Below are 26911 nucleotides of genomic sequence, written 5' to 3'. Positions count from 1 at the left end.
ATCACATTTTCCCTTGAATTTGTCATATAAGTTTTTGTATCCTTATCTTTTACTGCATATATGCAGGAAGCATTTGTGAAGATAAGAGAACAGGCAATGGCTTATTTGGAAATGAGAGGGGAGCTTACAACTGGTCTTAATTTGATCAACAGTACTAATCTCGAATATTTTCCTGCTAAGCATAAAGCAGAAATCTTTAGGCTTAAAGGAGAATTCTTGTTGAAGTTGCATGACTGTGAGAATGCCAATCTAGCGTACTCTAATGCAATAAACCTTTTCAAACATTTACCCAAGGGATGGATAAGTTGGGGAAACTATTGTGATGTGGTATATGAGATTCTGGCCTTTCCATACTAATTTTGTTGCTTTTTTCTTTGTTTCTTTGGCGTGTGTGTGTGGTCAAACTGACTGTAAGTTATGTGTTTGCTAGATATACAAAGAGACACGTGATGAATTATGGTTGGAATATGCCGTGAGCTGCTTCTTTCAAGGAATCAAATATGGGGTCTCAAACTCCAGGAGTCATCTTGCTCGGATTCTTTATCTTCTTAGCTTTGATACTCCTGATAAACCAGTTGGTAGAACATTTGATAAATATTTGGACCAGATACCACATTGGGTTTGGCTTTCTTGGATACCACAGCTACTGCTCTCATTGCAAAGAAATGAAGCTCCACACTGCAAACTTGTGCTGCTAAAAATTGCTACTGTCTATCCACAGGTAGGTGCAACAAGAAATTTTTGGTTTTGGGGAAATTGATGCAAAAAGAGATTTACATCTATGCAAAAACTTTTGCTTTTGGATGATCTATGCAGGCTCTATATTATTGGTTGCGCACATTTTTAATGGAGCGTCGTGATGTTGCTAGTAAGTCTGAACTTGGAAGGAACATAGCTTTAGCTCAGCAGCGCATGCAACAGAACATCTCTGGGGCTGCTCCTAGTACTCATAATATGGTTGATGGAAGTGCAAGGCCTTCCAATCATCAAGGGATTTCTTCTGAAGGTCAAATTCATCAAGGTCCCCAGTCTGGTGGTGTTGGTGGATCCCATGATGTGGGTAATTCACACGCTAATGAATCTGAAAGGGCTACTACTGTAGAAGGCAATGGCAATAATGGACATGACCAGCCACCACAGAGCTCTTCAGCTATGGCTGAAAATGCTCAAATTGGATTGAGGCGTAGTGCTGCACTTAGTTGGGTAGCATCTGCTGCTAGTGGATTTGATGCTGCTAAGGATATAATGGAGGCTCTTCGGAGTAAGCATCCCAATTTGGCTAGTGAACTTGAGGTAAGGTTTTAGCTTGCAGGATTGATTTAGTGTTAGCTTTCACTGTTTGAGATAAACTTTTAAGTATTACTTGGATTATTTTGACTCAACATTTACAGTGCCATCAAAATTTTGAGTTAACAACAGTATAATCATAAACCACCAGCAAAGTTTTGGAGATTCGCATTCTTATGTGTTAGTTTTCTGTTTGTTGTCTTGTACAAATCTCCATGTGTGCTTCTTGAAGGTTTAGGTTATTGTGAAACATATTTATTCCAGTTCGTTAATTTCATAGCAAATTATTTCTTTATAAATGATTTATGGAAATTTTCATCTAAATACATAGGAACATTCAATTCATGTGTGTATAGGAATGCCGAATGCTTAATCATGCAATATTTTATATATTAATAAGATTCCTAGATCTTCAATATGATCTCACTGTCAAATGCCATGAAATAGTAATTGAAAGTGGAAATTTTTCATAGAATTATTGCTCAATAAATTTATCTTTATAGCCTGCATGAAACTATCACCTGAACTGAATAAAATTAAGGATTACCATAGTCATCTAATCATGAGCAATAAATCAAATTTGCTAACCCTAGGTTAACAAGTTGTGTTCATAGAGCAGCAGAAATATGATTACATAGTGCACAGGAATATGATGCTTGATGCCAAGAATTGTCATGTTCCTTTGAGATATTCAACTAATAAGGTACTTAAATATTCAAGATGTTTCACTTGTTTTTGTTCATAATGGATAGTGTGCATTAAGTTTATGATGCTCTTACAATTTACTTACTGGCTGAAAGTCTGCTTTAGATGGCCCTCAAAGGTCACACTGATAAGATTGGAAAAGTTTATAATTATGTATTATTATGTATTAAAAATGCTTATAAGTTTGTATTATGAGCTATACAAGGATTCCATATTACCAATAGTAGATCTTTCTAACATCCTTACAAGGTTTTCTGCTTTTTTTATGTCTGAAATTTGCTGCAGGTTTTCCTATCTGAAATAGGTTCAAGATTTGTGACTTTGCCAGAAGAACGGCTTCTAGCAGTAGTTAATGCACTTCTACACCGTTGCTACAAGTATCCTACCGCAACTACTGCTGAAGTTCCTCAGTCTCTTAAGAAGGAGCTGTCAGGTGTTTGTAGAGCTTGCTTTTCAGCAGATGCAGTCAACAAGCATGTTGATTTTGTGAGAGAATATAAGCAAGACTTTGAGCGTGATCTAGATCCAGAGAGTACAACTACATTTCCAGCTACTCTTTCAGATTTGACTGAACGGTTGAAGCACTGGAAGAATGTTCTCCAGAGTAATGTTGAAGACAGATTCCCTGCCGTCTTAAAACTTGAGGAAGAAAGTAAAGTATTGCGTGATTTCCATGCCGTCGATGTGGAGATTCCTGGACAATACTTTACTGACCAGGTCCAATTATAATCTAGTTGACGTCTTTTCACTTTTTTGTCTTAATTAAAGATGCATCTTGTTACTGCCCCTTTCTCTTAATGTGACATTTTGTTTTATTTATTTTCGTCCTTTCAGGAAGTAGCACCTGATCATACAGTTAAATTAGATAGGGTTGGAGCAGATATTCCAACCGTTCGAAGGCATGGTACCACTTCCCGGCGTCTGACACTTATAGGATCTGATGGTTCTCAACGGCATTTCAATGTTCAGACTTCATTAACACCAAATGCAAGAAGTGATGAACGTGTACTACAGCTTTTCCGAGTGTTGAATAAAATGTTTGATAAGCACAAAGAATCTAGGCGGCGCCATCTGACAATCCATACTCCTATAATAATACCTGTTTGGTCACAGGTGAAACTCTCTTTTTCTTTTGGTTTAGTGAAACTTTAGGAAAAATGGAAGGATTTTTCTCATATGAAACCCTGCTTTATATTATATCGCTAATTCTCCTCTACTTCGTCTTTAACATTTATTTTTCTGGACACATTCCATAAATCCACTTGCTGTGCTTTATTAGTTCAGAGGACAATTTGTGTACTTAACGGATTGTTATGGTTTTCCAATTTTATTTGTGTTATTATGTTATGTGGAAGTTAGGGTTTCTTTCTTTGTGGCAGAATCCCTTGTACGTGTCACCTCCACAAAAGTCAAAACTCCAAGCATCATTTATAATATTATTCTTTTCTGCTTCTCTCATTATATCCTGGTGGAAATCAATATTTCTTTCATTGTTGATTCTATCCCACTATTTCTTAACTTAAAGTAGAGATTTTTTATTAAAATAGTTTTGGTGAGTTGTTATGGGTTTTGGTTGGTGGAGATCAAGCATTGATGGTGAAGGTTGGGCCTGTGTATTGAGAAAGAGATGATAAAAAAAGATTGTGAGTAGTTATGTTGGGTAATAATTTGTTTGTGATAAAAGGAGTAATGGGCACTCTAAGGTCATAAATTTATTTGAAGGTTTTTTGTTGGAAGTGGCTTTGATATGGCAAGGGCTTTCCAGTTCCAATGGTTATAATCTGGAGGTTATCCAATAAAGCGTATTTATATTTCTCTAAGTGAACTAATACTCTTTCCATTCTTCAGGTGCGAATGGTAGAGGATGATCTGATGTACAGCACATTCCTTGAGGTCTATGAGATCAATTGTGCACGACACAATCGGGAGGCAGATACGCCTATTACCCATTTTAAGGAGCAACTCAATCAAGCAATCTCTGGACAGGTCTCACCTGAAGCAGTAGTGGAGCTCCGTATGCAAGCTTATAACGACATAATAAAAACTGTTAATGACAATATTTTCTCCCAATACATGTACAAAACCCTTCCAAGTGGTAATCTTCTTTGGACATTCAAGAAGCAATTTGCCATCCAGCTTGCGCTGTCCTGCTTTATGTCATACATGCTACAAATTGGGGGCAGATCTCCAAATAAAACTTTGTTTGCTAAGAATACTGGCAAAGTTTTCCAAATTGACTTTCATCCAGGTTAGATGTCCTGTGCTACTTCTTGAAGTCATTAGACCATCTGTGTTGTTCTTTTGAATGCTTAGGTTTATCTTTTTCGTGCAGCCTATGATGCAAATGGGATGATTGAGTTCAATGAACCTGTCCCCTTTAGGCTTACGAGGAATATGCAAGCATTCTTTTCACATTTTGGAGTCGAAGGGCTTATTGTGTCCGCTATGTGTGCTGCTGCACAGTCTGTGGTTTCTCCTAAGGTAGGCCATTCTCCTCCTACTTGTGATTATTTTGTTATAATTACCATCTAATCCTCTGGTAAACCATTAAGTTGGACCTCCAAGATTTCGTTTGTCAAAAATAATGGAGCTCTTTGAAATTCAGGAAGATGGTACTGGCTTCACTTAATTTAATTATCTATCTGACAAGTGTAATATTTATATCCTAGATCCTCAGGGAAAATGCAATTCAGCTTATTTCTTTATCATACTGAAATTTCCATAACTAAATTTATAGAAAATTTTTTCCAAAGTGACTGCTTTTTATGTAGGAAGGCTTGAGAAGAGTTCAAAGCAGCTAATTTTGGATTTTGTTTGCTGTTTATGTTGGATTGTTTCACCTTCTTGTTTTGGAGAATTGACCTGGAGAAATATTTCTTTTTTCCAGCAAACTCATCATATATGGTATCAGTTGGCTATGTTTTTCCGTGATGAGCTGCTATCTTGGTCATGGCGAAGGCCACTTGGGATGCCTTCATCAACAGTAGCTGCCGGTGGAATCGGCCAAATGGACTTTGAACAGAAAGTGACGACCAACGTGGACCATGTTATTTGCCGAATCAAAGGAATTGCACCTCAGTCCTTCACTGAAGAGGTATCTCTAAACATTTCCATGAATGTAACAACTCTGGTTAAAATTAGTGAACTTCCTGATATTTGAATGGTTCTCTGATCTAATACCTGAAGAAACTGCCCTTGCTGTTAACAACTGGTTCTTGAACATAATTTACAGTATCCATGAGTTTATAAATTGCTCATACCTTTCCTTGTGTTGAATTTCGTGACCACTTTTTTTATAATCTTTTTAATTGTCTTAAATATAAATATATATATACTATATGCAGGAGGAAAGCACCACTGATCCACCACAGTCGGTACAGAGAGGAGTTACTGATCTAGTTGAAGCAGCATTGTCACCGAGGAATTTATGCATGATGGATCCAACATGGCACCCTTGGTTCTGAAGGTCAGCCACCCTTGGTTTTGACAGTCTGTGTTGTGTCACCCCTGCAATTGTGTACAAAAATGTTTAGTCACTGTAAATAATTAAATCCTCAGACTAGCTTAATAACACTCTGTTTTCTTTATCCTTTATGTGACTTAGTTTCAGCTTCATTTAATTTGTGTTGTCAAATTTTTTGGCGTGGTTGGATGGAGGTTGGAAGGTTGTGCAAAATCTGCCGTGTTTTTGTGAGGCTTTCTTAATAAATTAAATTAAAGAATATTTAAATAAAAACAGCTGATATGCTGGAGCCGAGTGGTTAAGAAGACAGACTCCAGAGTATGATGGGCTCTGCCTGCGCCTGTGTGAATTCTACTGTCGACGTTTTCTTTGGGTAAGTGATTGTTTTCCCAATCTTTCTTTCTCGTTACTGTTTTTCCCTTACGAATTTCTATGGTGTTTTTAATTATTTGCTGGCCTCAGCTCATCTTTCGTTTTTGGTTGAAGAAAACCCAGCAAAAGAAAAAATGTCTTACTGAAGAATCAACTAAGACGTCAATGCAGAGGTTTAATGGCAAATTGGGTAGGTGCGGATAACACCGGATTTTTTTATTTTATTTATTAGGAAATTTTTCCAGAAAGAAAAAAACCTTGTGATTTTTTAGTTTTGGGAAAAAAGAGACATGATTTTTTATTTTTCGTTTTTAAATTATATGAAAAGCTTTATTTCGGGCCCATTCTTTAACAAACATTTCTTATTAAATATCTAATTTTAAGAACAAAAATAAAAAATAAAAAAATTAAGTCATATAAATGTCATAACCACTTGTAAATCATATAAGAAAACCACATGTAAATCATATAAGAGAACAAATAATTAAATGGTTGAACACATTATAAAACATGTGATACTACACCAAGGCACTTAAACTTAGGGATGGCAATAATACCTAAACCCGACCCTACCCGACCTGACCCGACTCGAGTTTGACGGGTAAAACCCGATTGACCTGGTTTCGGGTCGGGTTCGGGTAAAACCCGACTTGTATGAAACGGGTGCGGGTGCGGGTATGGGAATTCTAATACCCGTACCCGAACCCGTACCCGACCCGAAATTAAAATTACTTAAATATTTATATAATATATATATATACACTAATATGTTCTACAACTTAAAAATTTAGGGTTTTTTATTTTTTCTCTTTGTTTAGTCTTGTAATTTTATAATAATTTTATTTTATTTTATAAAAATATTATAATTACTTTTAAGTTATTTTTCTATAAAAAAAATATTTTTTATTAATTTTTTTAATATGGAGGCGGGAGCGGGTATACCCGCGGGTACCCGATTACCCGACGAGTGCGGGTGTGGGTTGGAGTTTTTAAAACCCGTCGGGTTCGGGTATACTAGCGGGTAGTGGGTACGGGTACGGGTATAATAAAACCCGCACCCGACCCAACCTGTTGCCATCCCTAACTTAAATCCTCTTATTCATAAGTCTCAATTCACTTCTGCCACTTTAAGCCCCATCCTCCTATGGCTTATTTGTTAGTGTAATCGTACTATTATTGGCATGATTTGACACATAATCAAGATGATGTGACAACCACGGTGACAATGCATAATTGATAACATGGAAATCATGGTCACATGGCAAGGAATCTTGGTTTGTAAGGCAAAATATCTTGAAGATCTTGATGGAACTATATTTTGGCAATATGTTGCATCTTGAAGACAAGATCATATCAAGACCATATTTATTTGATTGAAGACTAAATATGGATAGAGCTTAATTGAAGAAATACCTATCAATGGTATGATTGAAGACTATTGATAGTATGATTTGAAGAAACCTTAATAAGGATGATTGAAGACTGTTAAGGGCAAGATTTGAAGACATGTCTATTGGGAAAATTTGAAGGCCAAAGTTGGGTGAATTAAAGATCAAGTTTGGTGAGTTTCATGAAGATGCACAAGGACGTGCGCCCCTTACGAGGGGACTGTGTGATGAGGAACTGAGGAGGTAGGCTAGTTACCGGCAGTCGGGATCGGGAGATTTGGCTGCACTGACTCGAATTAAGCATGACCGAGAGGTTGATGGGTCTTGAGGTCGTTTGCAACGTAATCAGAACTCAGTCAAGTCAGTAGTCAGGGTCATGTTACAACTTATGTTACAACAGGAGTTGCAACAGCTAATTTCGGAAGGTTTTAAATTGGCAGCCGCGGAGATTTTAAAAGAGTTATGTGCTATTTTTGGGGCGTTGAGGCGTCTATATAAGCTACATTGCTCGAAGATTGTATGTGACTCGGGACAGAGAGTATGTGAGTACTAGACAATCTAGAGAGGGTAGTGATCTTTTTTGTTGAGAGAGTGAGTGACAAGTGTTTGTACTAATATATTTTCATCTCTTTTAGTGGATTGTTTATCTCCGGGCTTGGCCCCCCAGACGTAGGCGAGTGGACGTCGAACTGGGTTACCAATCTTGTATGTCTCTTTCTTGCTTAGTTTGTGTGAATGTTCTTTGAGTGTTTTGAGTGTTCTTTAAACCACAAACCACATCGGCGGAACTAACAAGTAGTATCAGAGCCTAGGTCGTCGTGTTCACTTTGGTTTTAAAGTCAGCGAGGTCCTAACAAGTTCCATTAATGGCTAAAAAATAAGGAACTTCTGTCACACGACTACCATTGCTCGATGGATCAAATTATCCATACTGGAAGGCACGTCATGAAGGCGTTTATTAAATTTCTTGATGAGAGTGTATGTACAGCCGTGGAAGAAGGATGGTCTCCCGCAATCGAAGTTAATGAAAACATGAACGAGACTATGAAAATGAAGAGTAACTGGAGTTCGGAGATATGCTTAAAGCAAATGTTAATGGGAAATCACTCAATACTATTTTTCGAGAGGAGTAGATGAGAACCAGTTCAAGTATGTTTCAACCTATGATTGCGCCAAAAAAGCTTGGGGGATTTTTCAAACCATTCATGAAGGTACAAACTTGGTAAGAGAATCTAAACTTCAAATGTTGACAATCATGTTCAAGAATCTCAGGATGGGAGAAGATGAGACGATAGGCGTGTTCAATGCCAAATTGATGAACATAGCAAATCAAGCAAAGTTGAAGCAGGCTGTGTTCTATCAAATGATCAAAAATATAAACAAGAGAAAGTATAATAAGGAGAAGAGACAACATATGGAAAAAGAGGCCATATAAGACCTAAGTGTTATCAAACTAAAGAAAGATATAAAGAATGGTAGAGTATTTGGAAAAGCAAAGAAATGGATTCTGACATGTCATTACTGTGGTGTCAAAGGGTACATTCGTCCAAGATGTTGGAAGATGAAGAAAGACATAAAAGAAGACAAAAATATGAGGCAGACACCATATACCAGAGAAAAGAAGAAAGAGCAAGAAGATATGCGTCAGAAAAGAAGATCTAGTGTGATACTCTTCAATGAAAAAATCCTCAAAAGACAATTGGTATTTTAACAGTGGTTGTTCAAGACACATGACAGTTGACAAAGACTTTTTGATGAATTACAAAGAATGTCCAATTGGGCATGTGACTTTTGGTGATGGTCAAAAAGGTCAAGTAGTTGGAAAAGGAACATTGATGGTTCCTGGATATCCAAGACTGAAAAACATTCTGCACGTAGAAGGACTGAAAGCAAATCTTCTGAGTATAAGTCAATTATGTGATCAAAATCTGGTGGTAAAATTTACTCATGACAGATGCGTAGTCTATGATAAAGCTTGTCAGTATATTTTAACTGGTTCAAGATCTTCAGATAATTGCTATTTGCTAGAGAAATTGGAAGTCTGTTATAACACATCTTGCAACATCACTGAAATTTGGCATCAGAAGCTCGAACATCTGAACTTCCGGAACCTAATGAAGATTACAGAAATGAAAGCGGTTAAGGTAGTGCCCAAGCTACAAAAAGGAAGATGGTGTATGCGGACCTTGTTAACTTGGAAAGCAAAGTCGTGCTTCTCATAAAGTAGTGGAAGTCATTGGTACAACAAGAGTGCTAGAACTCTTGCATATGGATCTTATTAGACCCACACAGACAGAAACTTTGTCAGGTAAAAGATATGTATTTGTGTGTGTTGATGACTATTCTAGGTACACTTGGGTGGACTTTCGGAAGGAGAAATCAGAAACTTTTGAAGCTTTCGCTAAGTTATGTATGCTACTCCAAAATGAGAAAGAGTGTCAAATAGAAAAGATTGTCAGAAGCAACCATGGAAAAGAATTTGAGAATATTTAGTTTGCAAAATTCAGCAGTGAACATGGGATTCATAATGAATTTTCAACTCCAAAAACTCCTCAACAAAACGGAGTGGTTGAAAGAAAGAATCGCATTCTCCAAGAGATAGCTAGAGTTATGTTGAATTCAAAGAAGCTCTTTACAAGATTTTGGGCAGAAAGCAATTAATACAGCATGCTACATCATCAATAGAGTGTATATTCGGCCTTCAACCAACATGACACCGTATGAAATTTGGAAAGATAAAAGGCCACATCTCAAATACTTTCACATCTTTGGAAGCAAATGTTACATTCTGAATGATAGAGATTAGCTAGGAAAGTTTGACAAGAAAAGTGATGAAGGATTATTCATGGGATATTCTAATACTAGTAGAGCCTATCGGGTGTTCAATTCAAGAACCAAAAAGATGATGGAAACCATTAATTTTGTTGTTGATGATCTCTCTGATATGGAGACTCAAGGTGCATCAAGTGAGCCAAACAAGCTTATTACTCATAATTATGAATCAACAGATGAAGAGTTACAGGCAGAACAAGAAGTTGCGACACAAGTTACAACACCAACTACGACAACAGAAACTACTCATGATTCTGACAGACAGTAGATTATAACTGATATTGCAACTAAAGTTAGAACAAGCGAAATCATCTCAGAATCAGATAAAGAAGAAATTGACAGTAAAGAAGATAATGAAGACAGCAGCCTTGTACCATCCTCAAGAATAAAGAAGAATCATCCTATTCAGAATGGGATTGGTAATGTGATTGAAGGAAGGAGAACCAGAAGCACTCAAAGAATTGATTATCGAGAATTGGCCGGCTACACATGTTACATCTCTCTTATTGAACCAAAGAATGTCAAAGAAGCTTTAGTTGATAAATACTGGATGGCTGCAATGCAAGAAGAATTGAATCAACTTGTTTGAAATGATGTGTGGACATTGGTCTAAAGGCCAAAAAATGTGAAAAGTTAGCTCAAAGAGTTCTAAAGAAGCAAGAAAAGGCTAGCAAATCATCACAGATCATGGATGCTATAAAAGCCTCTTCTCCTATTGAAGCATCAGAAGTTTTTATCCATGCCTATTAGTTCATGTATAGTTCCATCACCTTTGTGAGAAGAAGCTCCAACACTACAGAAGAAGAGTGAAGAAATCTCATGGGGTCCGTTTGATTCGTTAAAAAGAACAGCACAAGTAGCACAGTACAGTACAAATAATTAAAGTACAGTACAAGTGCTTGTGTTGTTCTATGTTTGATTTTCATTGAACAATACATAACACAAAATAGTAAATTACGATAATACCTTTTTATTATTATATAATTATTTTATAATGAAAAACATACAATAATATTTTATGAAAATCTTATCAAATTTTATAACGCCTAACAACAGCAATAACTTAAAAAAATTAACATAATTTTAAAAACATTTAATCCACAACAAACAAACTTTCATTAATATCTTAATCCTAAAATACAAATAAATAAAATTTTAAATAAATAAATAAAAGCCTAACAAATAAATACAGATAGATAAATAAATAAAATTACAAATAGATAAATAAATAGATAAATAAACAAATAAATTTTAAAAAGATAAATAATTAGATAAATAAATAAATAAATAAAACAAAATAAATCATGTTATCACTTCTTAATGAGTAGTGTAATTTTTAATTTTAAACAGGGACAATTTTGTCATAAGTTGTCCTGTACTTCGTAAAAAATTTTTGTACCGTGGTTTTAGCGGTACAAAAAAATTTAAAAGTTGTGCTTTACCGATAGGGTAGTTTGTGTTGTACTCCCATCCCATTTGTAAATCAAACACATAACAATAAAAGTTGTCATGTGTTGTCCCTTAAAATCTTGCGTATCAAACGAACCCATGGTATGGCTTTCCAAACATATAACGGAGTTGTTCAAAGAAGAAAGAAAGGCCAAAGAATCAACTTCAAGGAAGAGGTCATCCAAGGTATTCCATATGCATGGATCTCTAAATCTTCAAGAAAGGAGAGAAGAAGAAGAAGATGGAAGTTCAGAGAGAAGAATGGATCAACAACTGCAATCGAAATAGAAACTAAAGTAAATCAATGCAAACAGAAGAAAGTTTCTGAAGACATTCATGAAGAAAAGAAAATGGAGTCTGGAGGGAAAGAAGATGGCAAAGGGAAGAGTCCAATGGTTAAAAAAGAAAAGCAAGAGTCTTAAGAGACATATGAAAGTAGATGTTCAAGCAGTAAAGAGTATCTTGAGGAGATTGTCAGAAAAGCTATTAAAAAATTAACGAAGACTAGAGAAACTAGAGAAAATTCAGACTATGTTGCAACAACAGTTGTAACACCAGATGCAACATCTGAGAGTTTACATAGTTAAGACAATATTCCTTTGCAAGCAAAGGTCCAACAAATTTCAAAGAAGAGGAAGATTGCACCAACACTCAGGAGCCAGAAGAAGAAGACAGTGAAAAAGCATACAAGAAAATCATTCTCGGATCATAAAGTTGAAGTTGAAGAATAATCACCTAGTCCATGGCCAATGAAGAAGAGCAAGAAGTCAATAAAAAAAGGGGGAGAAAAAGGCATCTTCCCCATGCAAGGGAAAGAAGAAGAAAACTGGCGAAGATTATGAAGCTCTTAATGGAAAGAAATTCAACCTAGGAGAAATTCAACATGGGATATAATAAGCCAAGGATGAAATAGTAACTACTATCAAGAAGCTGAAGATTTCTATGAAATTGTTTTCACTTGAGAAGAGGATTGATTTGTCAATTGGTAGGGTATCACCATACCTCCATTTGCAGAAGAAGATGAAGGTTTAAGCGACAACATTGAAGAAGAATATGAGAAGCTTTTAAAGGAGCAACTAAAAGACTTGGAGAGAATGCAACACTCACTTTCTGCACAATTATTTATCATTGCCAGGCAAAAATAGAAGATCTTATCTCAGCTGGAAATTCTCGAGAAGAAGAAAAAGAAAGGAGCTGATGGCCATGATTTAGGGGGAGATGATGACCAGGAAACTTGAAGATTGGGGGAGTTGCCGGAAAAGGTGTAACAAGGTTTGCAACAACTCATGAAGACTTCGGCATCAATTGTGTCACAAAGGGGGAGAAGTTTGCTAGCACCAGACTGACTATTTTTTTTTTGGACATTTGGACATTTAGTCTTATTGTTTCTTTTAAACACTTTTATGTTTGTCAATTCTCTATGTTTAATCGTATTTTGTCTCACTAGTTGCAGTTTATAGTATTCTCTCCGTACTTTGTTAGCGACTAGATGTAATCTTGTGTCAATCCTGGTTTCTGTTGTCCAGTTTATGTTGTAACTGGAAGTTGTAACATTGTCAGTCTAGTCTGTGTCCCAGTCAATGTTGTAACAGAATGTTGTAATAGGCGTCAGTCTGGGTGCAGAAGTAGTTGTGTCAAATTATGCTAAAGGGGGAGATTGTTAGTACAACCGCACTATTATTGGTATGATTTGATACATAGTCAAGATGATGTAGCAAACATGGTGACAAGGCATAATTGATGACATGAAAAGCATGGTTGTATGGCAAGAAATCTTGGCTTGCAAAGCAAAATATTTTGGAGATCTTGGTGGAATTATTTTTGGCAATATGTTGCATCTTGAAGACAAGATCATATCAAGACCATATTTAGGTGATTTGATTGAAGACTAAATATGGATGGAGCTTAATTGAAGAAATACCTATCAATGGTATGATTGAAGACTATTGATAGTATGATTTGAAGAAACCTTAATAAGGATGATTGAAGACTATTAAGGGCAAGATTTGAAAACATGCCTATTGTTGGCATGATTGAGATGATTGATTGAAGATCTATTCTTGGGAAGATTTGAAGGCCAAAACTTGGATGAATTAAAAGATCAAGTTTAGTAAGTTTCATGAAGACGCACAAGGACGTGCGCCCCTAATGAGGGAACTGTGTGATGAGGAACTGAGGAGATAGGCTAGTTATCGGCAGTCAGGATCGGGAGATTTGCAACGTAACCAGAACTCAGTCAAGTCAGCAGTAAGGGCCATGTTCCAACTTATGTTACAACAAAAATTGCAACAGCTAATTTCGGAAGGTTTTTAAATTAGCAGCCGCGGAGATTCTAAAAGAGGTATGTGCTATTTTTGGGGCGTTGAGGCGTCTATATAAGCTACCTTGCTCGAAGATTGTATGTGACTCAGGAAGGAGAGTGTGTGAGTACTAGATAATCTAGAGAGGGTAGTGATTTTTATTGTTGAGAGAGTGAGTGACAAGTGTTTATACTAATGTATTTTCACATCTTTTAGTGGATTGTTTATCTCCGGGCTTGGCCCCTAGACGTAGGCGAGCGGATGCCGAACTGGGTTACCAATCTTGTGTGTCTCCTTCTTGCTTGTTTTGTGTGAATGTTCTTTGAGTATTTTGAGTGTTTTTTAAACCACAAACCACATCATCTCCTAACTCACTGAATACATACATGTAACTATGATATTGTAACAATAACCTATGAACCGACTTTATCTTGGAGCCTTATATCTATGATATTGTAACAATAACCTATAGTAATTGACTAACCTATTAGGAAATGTGCACTTTTTCTTAATGCAACCCTCTTCTCATTTCACTAACATCATCTCCTAACTCACTGAATACATACATGTAACTATTTTAACTTAATTTTGTCCAACTTCCTTAATTTTAACAACATTAACAAAATATCCACCAACAATACATATGCAAGTTAGATTCATGTATTTCATCTGCAGAACAAGCATATCTATCCCCTTAACAAAATCAATTTTGACATCCATCTATTCCAAAGCTCCATGAATCTTGATGTACATCTTCAAGAAGCCACACATGCTTCGGATTGTCAACCTCATCAACATTAATTACTCAACACCATACATCACAAATTATTTCTCATCAATTCACTATTCAAAACCATACATCTACCCTTTTTTTACATTTTAATATCACGAATAAAAAAACATGAATTTAGCACACTCCATGCACAATGAACTCAATCTAACTATCATGAAGTTTAACAATTTTAACAAAAACAACAATTTTCAATTCAAGATTACTTCTAATACAAATATAACATTAAATGCATACAAGATTTTAAAAAAATAGCCCATACAGAGCCATCTTTCGCACATCCCTTAAAATTTCAAGAATGTGCAAGCATACATGTACAATCCTTCCAAATACATAAACTCGCATCGATGTTGTACATACAAGCATAAGCTAGCTTAACAAATACATATCTTTCAACTCTTAATATTTGTTTGATTACCATTTTATGTTTGAGAAGTTTCTCATGTTCTAAACATGGAATTAAAATTGCGATATGAATGTTGTTAATGAAATTTGAGGTTAATGGTGAGGGTGTAAAGATATACTTGAAATTAAAATGGAATGTAAATGTGACTGAAGTGTTGATTATGGACATTTGTAGTTTATACGTGTGTTGTTGGAGGTTAATTTGATGATGTGAAATACTAAAGTATCAGTACGATAGTTTAAAAGCAATCAAGGTGGTTGATGATAGGAATATTGTGTGTATGTTGATACTTTTGGCTACTTGAAGATGTATATAAAGTTCTCTTGCATGTGTATGGTTATAAGTTCTCTTGCATGTGTATGGTTATTAGAGATTTGGTGTTTGTATTGATATATTGAGAATCAAGAAGCTTCATTGGAGTCTCATGAGTAGGCAGCCCTCCATGCATAATCCCATTAAGGAAACCTTTAATTTACAATGGTTACAACTTGCTTTATAATGGTTTATTTAATTGTTTTATAATGGTTTTATCACTTATTTGATAATGATTTTATTGCCTATTTTACCATATTTTATAACTATTTTTTGTTACACTTTCATATCTAGGTTACAGTGATAACATGTTCTATGAAGTCTTTACAACTTGGCCTTCAAATGAGATCCATGTAACATGAGATTTGTTAACAATGATGGTATGTGATTTAAAATTATATTATTAAATAATAAATTTGATTTGTACTTGTATATATGCTAACAATATTATATGTTGTATTTTTTATGCTTTGATATGATGTTTACATTGGTGACGACGAGTCATAGATTTGGCTATTGCAGTAGTGGGCTTTATAGGCCAGCCTATTAAGAGTCAGTGTGGTTGACGGGATTATAATTTCCCAAACTGAGGTTTGGAGAAAACTTAATTAGGAGTAGAAAGATACCCTAACGAATACTAAGACAATGTATCATCACAAGAGTGATCCACTTTCCAAGGGCAAGGTAGGCTTAACCCTGTTTTTATGTTTATAAACATAACATAGCCTTTGCAGGTTTAGTACTTTGTCATGGTTATAGCTAGTTCGAGATGGTTTCTTAGCAGACCCGAAAACTTGATTTTCAATATGTAGGTCCTTGAGTTGTATTTGATATTATATATATATATATATATATATATATATATATTCTTTAATTTTTCTTAATAGATCATATAATAAGTATTGCTTATTGTGTTTTACACTCAAGAAGTGTTTATATATTAAGTTTATATTTGTTCTTATTTACTATGGTTCTCACTAGAAATTATTCACTATACTTGACTTTTTCTACAATTTTATACTTGAGAATTGTCCACTAAGCTTTCTCCCTTAAATTTATTTACTAAGTTTTTATATGTGAGTTTTCGTTTAATATACTTTATATTTGGCATTATTGAGAACTATGTAATGTGTGGCTTAATGCGATGCTTATGGTTCTAAGAATATATTTTTTATCTTCTTGAAACTCAAAAACCTGTGGACTCCTTTTTTTCTCTCACCCGGCCTTTTATTAGGCTTAGACCGGTTAAAATAAATGGATCCCAAATCAAATTTAATTTTTTTTTGTGACTTCAAGAGATTATGGGTTCATGACTTCCATTAGGGGCAAGCCCTTAATGTTAATTACTCTGGACATTGTCGCAGGAACCTCCGATTAAGAAATACATGTGAAAAGGAAACAAGTTGTAACGATCAATTTCATTTATTTCAACAAATATGAATTCATGGATTTCATCATCTTGACTTGTGTCCGAACTTGTGTCTTGAACATTTTTTTTTTATTTTGGATTTGATTTGTATTTCAAGTTCTGGATCCTCTATGTGTTGTTGCCACCTTGAAATAAAAATTGTCGTTGCCTAAATATGAACATCCTTATTGTTGTTGTTTTTTTTTTAAGAATGGGTAATTTTGCCGCTGCTTTGAAATGAATATATGTATATATATATATATATATATATATTAAATGACAACAAATGAAAAATGCACGCCCTAGCTTTATGTAGCCCATGCATGCATGGACCACTCAGCCACGTGAGTTAAGATTTACTTTATCATTATTATTGTCATCATTTTTTTTACAAATATATATATATATATATATATATTATACACGTGGGTATGCATGCACACAAAAGCATAATTCTCATTCATTTGCATGGTGTCTCTTTCATGATGGGCCCATTCTTCTTCAATTTTTTTATTTTTTTATTTTTTATTTTTTTTTTTTTTTATATTTCCAAGTGGTGAGACGCGCTTTTGGATTTTATTTTTATTTAACTATGCACGGGAGTATACATGCATGCCGTTCCATTGCATGCTTCTCATTCTCTCTCAACACACTTCATCACTTTAATGTATTTATATATATATATATATATATATGAAATGCTTCAAAGTTCACATAAGATCCATTGTTATAACAATGCACAGCAGACATCATTTACCCGATCTACTTCATTGCCTTTTGTTTCTATTGATGTAGTCCAACGTTAACAACAATTTATCATGTTCATTTATTTTATTATATATATATATATATAGCAAAGTGAGTACACTCTTATGCTAATTTCCTAATGCTTCTCTTCAAGTAATATTGCTCTCTCAATCCATGAAATATCATGCTCTGGACTGCATGGGACAATCCAAAGGAGGGTTAGCATGGTTCGTAGTTAGGCACAATTTTGTAAACAGATCTTGATATTTTGATGATATGATATTTCAGAATTTTGGCTTTTGCACCGAATACTTTAGTGATAATAATCGGCGTCTCAATCCTGTCGCCAAGAAATTTGTCCAGTGCCTGGCTCCCGCTAGCGATTTTGATAATCGACTTGTGCTTGATGAGAAGATCGCTACCAGTCTCATAGCCAACATTCACGAGCTTCTCGGCGGCTTCCCAGATCTTATTGACATTGGCCACGGATAAACCCTTGATCACCGTCAAGCTCATCTTGGTATACACCATGAGATCATTGATGGTGTAGATCCTGGCGTCCGGGAGCTTCTTGATATCTCTGACCTCGATTCCTTGAGCAATCAACTTGAAGTAATCATCCTCATCAAAGAAGTTCATATGGGCAATCGTGTTCATGATTACAAAGATAGGATTTTTGTATTGGTATCTTCATCTTTATCCATGTTATCTTCTTCAACATCTTTGCTTCATCTCTTTCCTTCTTTAGCTTTGCTGTAACATGACATGCGACATCGTATTAATATAGAGCATGACTTAGTCTTTGTCACGTGGATATGAGGCATAACCTACATCATCGTACTGATATAAAGCATTAAGCATGACATGCAGTATTGTGCTGGCAGCTTGTAAATGTCTTGGCTTTGCTATCTTTTCCTTCTTGACCAGTATAAGGTAATCCAATGTGAGCTCCTCCTTCATAATCGAGCCCTTCCCATACTCTTTGATTTGCTGCATGCTTGATCAAACGGCTGTTAAACTGCAACCTAGACTTCTTCGAAACCACCGGATCATCAAGTACCTCGTCGGACGGCGTGCATATTGTTGTAATCAATGAGTTTGGATTTTGGCTTCGATGCACTAGCAGTGAAGGAGACGACTTGTAGTGCAGAACGAGCGGCGGGTTGGCTTTGGGTCTTGGCTTCGGCTTTAGCTTCAACGCAGCAGCAACAGCGTACAACATTGGTAGCAGCAACAGCAACACAGGAGGCAGGCAAGGGTGGCAACGCGGCGTTGGTTCCCTCCTTCATTTTTCTTTCCTTCTTGGTTCGGCTAGCTTCTCTTGGCTCCCCATCTTTTTCTGGGAATGACAGCAACGGTGGTGGCGGTGGCGACAGCGGCAGGGGGTGGCTTCAATCTTTTCTCAACGACGGTAACGTTGTCATGCAACGGTGGGAGAAACTCGGCAGGCAACGTTAGCAGGCAGCATATCTTCTTGGCCTTTCCCCCATTATCTTCTTTTTCTTCTTCCCATCTGACGGAGAGGCAGTGGCAGTAGTAGTGGCGACGGCGGTAATGGAGACGGCGCTGACTTCTTCTTCTTCTTTCTCCACCAGTCTCCTTTCTCTAGGTTTCGGCTGCCGACACCATCGATAAACTCGGAGGGATCAATGACGACGAGCTCCGAGAGCGGCGAATACGACCGGCCTCCTCTTCTCCACCTTCCTTTTAATTTTTGCCAGGCTTTCTCTTTTTAAAACGATTCAACCACGCTCGTCATGTGAGGATCGTGGGCAGTTGTTCGATCGTAGAGTCACCACAACATGGAGATCATCACACGTCCCAGCGATTATGATCAACACCCCGTCTCCACACCATATATATATATATATATATTTATAATTATTATATATATACACATATATTTCTTACATATGATTTTGTTTTCTTATCATTCTTTATATATGTTATGATTATTATTATTATTATTTGTTTTATTATTTTATTTATTTATTTTTTATTATTTATTTTACTATTTGATTTATTATCATATATATTTTTTATTGATTTAATTTTTTTATTTTAATATATATATATATTATTATCATTTCATCCGATTTGATTTGATTATTATATATACATATTTATTGAATTTGATTTTAATTTACTTTATCTTATTTGAATATTATTATATCAGATTTGATTTCACTGATTTTTATTATTATTATTATTATTATTATTATTATTATTATCTCGATTTGATTTGATTTGATTTATTTAGTTTATTATTGGATTTTATTTTATTTTTTTATTTTATATATATACTTTTTTTATCTGAGTTGATTTATTTTATATTAATTTATCTTGTTATATATATAGATATTTTTATACGATTTGATTTATTTTATAACCCTTTTTTTTATCTTTTATCCTTTTTTATTTAATTAATTATTATTATTTTTATTTTACTTTATTGTATTTGTTATATATATATATATATTCGGCTCGTGACTTGTATTCGCGGTTGATCTTGGTATTGTGGTCACATCAAGATTGGTGTTATAGGTTGGCTTTGAAATTTGGATTGCCTTGAGATCGGTGCTCTTGGCTGATCTTGAGATTTGAATATTTAGATCGCCTCGAGTTTGGTGCTCTTGGCTAATCTTGGGATTTGGGTATTTTTAGATTGCCTCGAAATATGTGTTATAGGCTAATCTTTATATTTGGATATTTTGAATATTTTGGATCGCTTCGAGATCAGTGCTCTCAGCTGATCTTGAGATTTGAATATTTAGATCACCTCGAGATCGGTGCTCTCGGCGGATCTTGATATTTGAATATTTTGGATTACCTCGAGATCGGTGCTCTTGGCTTATCCGAAGATTTGAATATTTAGATCGCCTCGAGATCGGTGCTCTCAGCCAATCTTGGGATTTTAATATTCAGGATTGCCTTGAAATATGTGTTCTTGGCTAATTCGGATATTTTAATATTTTTAGATCATCTCGAGATCTGTGCTCTTGATTAATCTAGGGACTTGAATATTTTTGAGTCGCCTCGAGATCGGTGCTCCTGGCTTATCCGGAGATTTGAATATTTAGATCGACTCGAGATCGGTGCTCTTGGCTTATCTTGATATTTGAATATTTTGGATCGCCTTGAGATCGGTGCTCTTGGCTTATCCAGAGATATGAATATTTAGATCGCCTCGAGATCGGTACTCTCGGCCAATCTTGGGATTTTAATATTTAGATCGCCTCAAGATATGTATTCTTGGGTGATCTTGAATATATCCAAATATTATGAAATTTATTTATCTTATCCACATGTTATCCTAATTTGATTATGATTGGGTCACATGTGGTTTTAAAATTTTAATTTGATTTGAATTAGGACATGCAAAATTTTTTGTATAAACAAAACCCATTTTTGATTTTGAAATGTTTCTTAGCTCCCTACTAAGTTATTGTGTTGCTCGTCAACATCTTCCATGTTCTCCATGAAGTTATCCTTTGAGCCATTCTTCGAGTCACTTCAGTTTGTGTGGATCCATCTTGTTATATGGTCCAAGTGTTGTTCTAAGAATATAAGTTAAGGACTTCTGAGTATAGAAAAACATATTTAGATTGACTTTTCTACAAAAGCAGAAGCTGATAAAAAAAGCTTAAAATCTGTTTTATTTTAGAAGGTGGTAGTGTGATGCTTTTGAAAAAAACAATTCTTAGAAGCAATTTTGGGTGCTATAAATTTATTAAATTACTCTCAAGAAATAAATAATTGACTGCCTTGCAGGCCTAATATTTTCCACCAAGTTCTTCTCCTACCTCTTGTCTCAGTCCCCTTCATCCAAACAAAGAAAGGAAGAAAGAAAAGAGAGGGACAACACAAGCATCTTGCATTCTCGCTCATCATCAGGTTCAGGTGAGGAATTTGTGTTTTCTTGTGCTGAGTTTGAATCCCTTACTTTCTTGTGATGGACTTGGATAGAGAAGGTTGTTTGGATGTTGTTTGGATGTTGCTCCACTCCTTACTTTTATTTAATTGAGTTAGAAAAGAGCATGAATCTTGCATGTTGTGTGGATTAAAGGTCGATTCACTTTCTTTCTTGGGATGGTCTTAAATCAAGGATTTCCTTGTAGCATTTGAGGTGAAGGGTGTGTTTGAATTGAAGAGAAAACAGAGAATAGCTCTAATTTTTCCCCATCTGTTGTTTTCCCTCATTTTAAAGGCATCCTAAAAGATAATTCTTCTTGAATGAATTTAGTTTTCATTATATTAATACATATTTTGTATGATTATTTTGGCATGAGATCTTAGCCAAAACTAGATTATCATTGCTTGAGTTGTTTGACTAATTTGATGTGTACCAAAGGATGTTTGGTTTATGTTCTTTAAAATGTATAGTTTTTTTTATTGCTTTTGAAGAGAATTAGGCAGATGTGTGCTTGTTGAATATCTTCTATTTGTTGTTGGGGTGCTACGCTTATTTTTTTACCATTATTCCTGATCATATTAAATTTTATTTTATTTATTTTATTTGGACCAATGAATACTAGCTTAATTTAGCTTATAATTTTCCATTAAGGCGACTATAGAATTATATGAGCTTTTGGCCTAGTTCTTTTGTCACACCCACCCCTTCTACCGAGGTAAAATGTGGCACCCATTAGTTAAAAATTCATTTTAACTGGAAAACTGACACCCATTTTTAAAACACAATCAGACTTACAAACATGACTGCCAACTTTACACAAACTATAGGTTCAAATACATAAATACAACAAATATAATTACTCCAATTTGCGGGTACAACCTCTACAGGATCACAATACCAACAAATAGAAAGAAAGGGGCCATTGCAAATCTGGGATTTAACCTTGACTAGCTCTATACTAAAACAGGTGATCTACTAGGGTCCTGCTCCTGAAATTACAGCACATTCAGTTGGTCGATAGTGGCTCAATAATTTCAAATAATTAAATGTAGTGTACGTAAAGTATATAAAGATCAATTTTCACAGATAGCTTCCAAATTTTCACAAATTCCAGAATTTTAGCAACATACGACTTCAAGAGCTTTTGAAACATAAGTTCATCACAAATCAACATCAAATCAATTTTCGCAGAAAATCCAAATTTTTGTCAGAGACTACCATCCTAAGAGCGACAGCTGAGCTTCGCCCTCTCATCATAATTCAAAATAACAAATAATATAAAAACTATCCTCAAATCCGCAGCATGAAAACTCTCCCCGACTTAGCCGCCAAGGTCTTCATAACCTTGACGTTGGCTATTGAGATTCCCGTGTGGTGACTCCAGGTTTCTCACATAAAAGACCCCCCTGTCAATAGCTTAGCGTACCTCTTGACCAGGGTAAACTTAGGGTTAACCACGCCGCCTCCCATCAGAACCAACCGTGGAACCCCACACTGCAGTGTCGGACTAAAGTCCGTAGTCACCATCAATGTCCGTTAAAGATCCACAATATAATACATGCATAATACCAGTAAAGTCCAGATCCATGATACCATTCCTATACCATGAATGAAAACCAATTCCACAAACATTGCCGGTAAAACATTTTAATATGCGCACATGGTTTCACAAATCATTCCAAATCAAAGCATATGTAACCATCAAAAATAAATACATGAATTGAATAATTAAATCATATGTACATGTATTTCTACTGTTTAAAAATACATAAATTTATACAAATAGATATATCAATACGATTGTCATGGCACATCAACGGCAAATAAATATAAGTATCTTTTAACATTATACACAATTAAACATTATAAAATAAAATAATTAAACCATTATTTCCAAAATACTAGCTATTAAATAATTATTTCAAAATAATAATAATTAACCAATTATTCAAAATAATAGCCACTATCAACTCACATGATCTTCCTTGGGTTTCTTGCTAGACCTGGAACTCCCTCCCAAGCCTAAACAACACCAAGCCAAACCATCCCTCCTGTGAGCTCCTTCCGATGATCTCTAAGTCTCATTCCTTAAAACCTCCAATTTTCTTCTCCATTTCTTCTTTTTTTTTCTCCGGAACACTGTAGCACTTATGAAGAAGAAGGAGAAGAAGACCATCCATCTCTAGATTTTTCTCTCAACTTAAGTTTTCTGCCAAAATTCACTGTCAGTCCCTGAAAATACAATTTTTTACAAAAAGTTCCCTGAAAAGTCACCAATGGTCCCTGAATCATGAAATAGTATTTCCAAAAGATCCTTGCAAACTTACCTTTCAATCCTTGGTCTCCGGAAACATTTCAAATCAAATCCTTTTTAATTTACTTGTGAACTCAAAATCTTTTATAACCCTTACACTTAGGTCCATGAGTTTTCTACCTGGGGTTTCTCAACAAAACTGCTCTGCAGGATAATCTTATTGTAACTGTAATAATACCCTGAATATATTTTTCAATAGGTATACAAAGGTTTAGTGTATTACATCTTTTGTTTACCTTGTTACTAGAATTTCTGAATTGGTGATGACATATCATGCACTTACAAGAAGAGATGTTTACTTGATAGAACATATGGTACGGAAATGTACAGTTCTTTGGAACTCTTGGTAGTACCTCTTCTAGGCTTTTGCTGATGTTTTCAGATTTCAACTAATGTCCATTTATTCAAATTTAATTTTATATTTTTATTTCAAATTTTTTTCCCATTGTTTAATTGAACTGTCACTATTGGTTCTTGGATGAAGTGTTGAGTTCAGAGCTTTTACATCATGTGCTATGTTAAATTTAGATCTTTTACAATTTGAGCTCCATCATTGTTTTAATTAATACTTCATAGATGAAACAAGGTAAACTTTCAGAAAAAAAATTGCATTCTTGAATGAAGAAGATGACATTGTTTGGCCGTTCTCCGCTCACACTTATCTTTCCATTTGTTTCAAGGAAAACCTTTAACTGATCATTTGTAAACCCTTCATTCACTCACATCACAAAAATGACAATTTTTTTTCATGCTATGTTACTGAGTCATATATTTTATTAACTATAAAGAAAAAGTCAAAACCAAAAAAAAAAACTACGCCATTGTGCTATAATTATATACACTCTTTGTGTAACCATGAATTTGATGAATTAAATTACTAGAACTGATCATTTAATGCTTTATGAATCTGAAATATGTTCATTACGTTACTGTTGTGTTTGAAACTCTTTTGAACTGTGAATCTTGTTGCAAATCTTTTGCTTTCTGACTACCCATTCTCTATAAAAGCCATGCTACGTAATAGATCTGTGCATATATACTACCTTCCGAGTAGTTATGTAGGCGTTTTATGTAATTCTATGCATTCTTTACTGTAATTTCTCTTAGTTAATATATAACATTTGGTGACATTATGCTTCTAGATCAAAATCATATTTGATTACTTGGGATTAGTATTATTTTCTAATAAACAATTTCTTAACATTTGTAATAAGCAATTTCTTATTACTTTCTATCTTGTGTTAAAAACAATGAATTGAGACAAACCATATTAGGATTAGTATTGTTCTTTTTTACCTTTTTTTAATTTACTGAAAGATGTTGATTTTGTTATGATATTTTTTATTAAGGGCTCAAGATCATAAATTTTTTGGACATGGCTTCAAAACTACCACACAAAAGAGTTATACAAGGGACAAATGTGGGTGATGTGAATGTGGTTGCAAGTGAAAATACTCCAAAAGCTAGATGGGATGACATAAATATTGAATTGTTCTTAAAAATATGTGTCAAGAAGGTCCATATTGATAATAGGCCGCACATACAATTTATAAAAGAAGGTTGGAAAAATGTCGTGTCAAAGTTTGTTGTGAGAATAGGGGTGAGTTACAACTACAAGCAACTTAAAAAAATGAGACTCACTCAAGAAAGGGTTTACTACATGGACAAAGTTACTGGAGTACCAGACAAGACTTGGTTGGGACACTGTTAAAAGGACAATTTTGGCAAGTGATGCTTGGTGGGAAAGAAAATGACAAATAAGCCTATGAACTTTTTAGATAATAATGTATTCATTTATTTATTTTGTAATTTTAATTTTGGAAAAATAATAACACATTGTCTTCTTTTTATTGATTTAATTGAAACAAGAAAACCCAGAATATTTGAAATATAGAAATAAGGGTCCAAAGTTCTTGGGCATAACGGAGATATACTTCCAAGATGTAATGGCGACAAGCTACATGGCATTGGTACAATATGCCGACCCATCAACTGAGGATGAAGATTTTAACCAAAAATGCTTATGCTCGAATAAATGAAATAGACATAGAGGTAGATAACTTTGATGATGATGGTGACAATTGTCAACATTATAATGATGTTGTTAGTATAAAATGCACTTTAATTGGCATGATTTGACACCAAGTCAAGGTGATGTAGCATCCATGGTAATGTGACATAGATGATGACATGGATAGTATGGTGACATGGCAAAAATTCTTGGCTTAGAGGCAAATATCTTTGGAGATCTTGGTGGAGATACTTTTGGTATGTAACAACAACTTGAAAACAATATCTTATTAAGACCATAATTAGGAGATTTGATTGAAGACTAAATATGGATGGAGGCTAATTGAAGAAATATCTATCAATGATTGAAAATTTATTTGTTTGAAGGCATACCTATTGTTGGTATGATTTTAAGATTTCTTGATAGTATGATTGAAGACATGCCAAATTGGAGGATACTTATTGTTGGTATGATTGCCATGATTGAATGAGGATCAAGTTAGGAAAGTTTTGTGAAGACGCACAATGTCGTGCACCCCTTGTAAGGGACTGCTTGGTGAGGAGCTGAGGATGTAGGCTACTTGCTGGTAGTCGGGATCGAGAGATCTAGCTGTATCAACTCAGACTAAGCATGACCCGGAGGTTTGATGGGTCTTGAGGTCGCTTTCCAACGAAACCAGAACTCTGTTAAGTCAGCAGTCATGGTCATGTTTCAAGTTGGGTTACAACAGGAGTTGCAATAGCTAATTTTGGAAGGTTCTAAAGTTAGTAGCCACAGAGATTCTAAAAGAGGTATGAGCTATATTTGGGACGTTGAGGCGTCTATATAAGCCACCTTTCTCTGAGATTATCTATAACCACCTGAGCTATATCTTGAGTGGGGATTAGAGAATCCAGTGAGGTTTCTTATCTACCTTTGAAAGATTGAGCAAAAATTTGTGCACTTATGTATTTTACTTTATTTAGTTGATTGTTTATCTCCGGGCTTGGCCCCCCAAACGTAGGCAAGTTGACATCGAACTGGGTTACCAATATCGTGTGTCTCTTTTTTGTTTTGGTTTGTGTAAAATTTCTATGAGTGTTTGAGTGTTCTTCAAAGCCACAAACCATACCGGGGAACTAATAGATGTTACAAGGGAAGAAACTAGTATAGGACAAGATAAAAAGAGACAAAAAAACATCATGTAGAGAAAGGAAAAAAAAAGAGAAATTACA

The 26911-nt window shown here is 35.0% G+C and overlaps 2 protein-coding genes across 2 annotated transcripts in view; one reads left to right on the top strand and one right to left on the bottom strand.

Annotated features, from left to right (window-relative positions):
• LOC120262052 (transformation/transcription domain-associated protein-like) overlaps positions 1–5612 on the top strand; it is a 29900-nt gene extending 24288 nt beyond the window's left edge. The window contains exons 27-35 of the mRNA XM_039270105.1: positions 67–327; positions 431–721; positions 817–1293; positions 2278–2709; positions 2827–3105; positions 3841–4240; positions 4325–4473; positions 4880–5086; positions 5337–5612. Coding sequence (XP_039126039.1) covers positions 67–327; positions 431–721; positions 817–1293; positions 2278–2709; positions 2827–3105; positions 3841–4240; positions 4325–4473; positions 4880–5086; positions 5337–5456 — 2616 coding nt within the window. The 3' untranslated portion in view covers positions 5457–5612. The remainder of the gene's footprint in view (positions 1–66; positions 328–430; positions 722–816; positions 1294–2277; positions 2710–2826; positions 3106–3840; positions 4241–4324; positions 4474–4879; positions 5087–5336) is intronic.
• Positions 5613–17678: 12066 nt separating this feature from the next.
• Positions 17679–18116, bottom strand: LOC120260046 (meiotic recombination protein DMC1 homolog). Its single transcript, XM_039267489.1, has one exon. The coding sequence runs from the start codon at positions 18114–18116 to the stop codon at positions 17679–17681; it is 438 nt and encodes a 145-aa protein (XP_039123423.1).
• Between the last annotated feature and the right edge of the window lie 8795 nt (positions 18117–26911).

Source organism: Dioscorea cayenensis, chromosome 5 (assembly GCF_009730915.1).
Source record: "Dioscorea cayenensis subsp. rotundata cultivar TDr96_F1 chromosome 5, TDr96_F1_v2_PseudoChromosome.rev07_lg8_w22 25.fasta, whole genome shotgun sequence".
In the NCBI taxonomy this organism is placed as follows: domain Eukaryota; kingdom Viridiplantae; phylum Streptophyta; class Magnoliopsida; order Dioscoreales; family Dioscoreaceae; genus Dioscorea; species Dioscorea cayenensis.
Note: the sequence above shows the minus strand (reverse complement) of the source record. Positions and strands in the feature narration are given on the sequence as shown.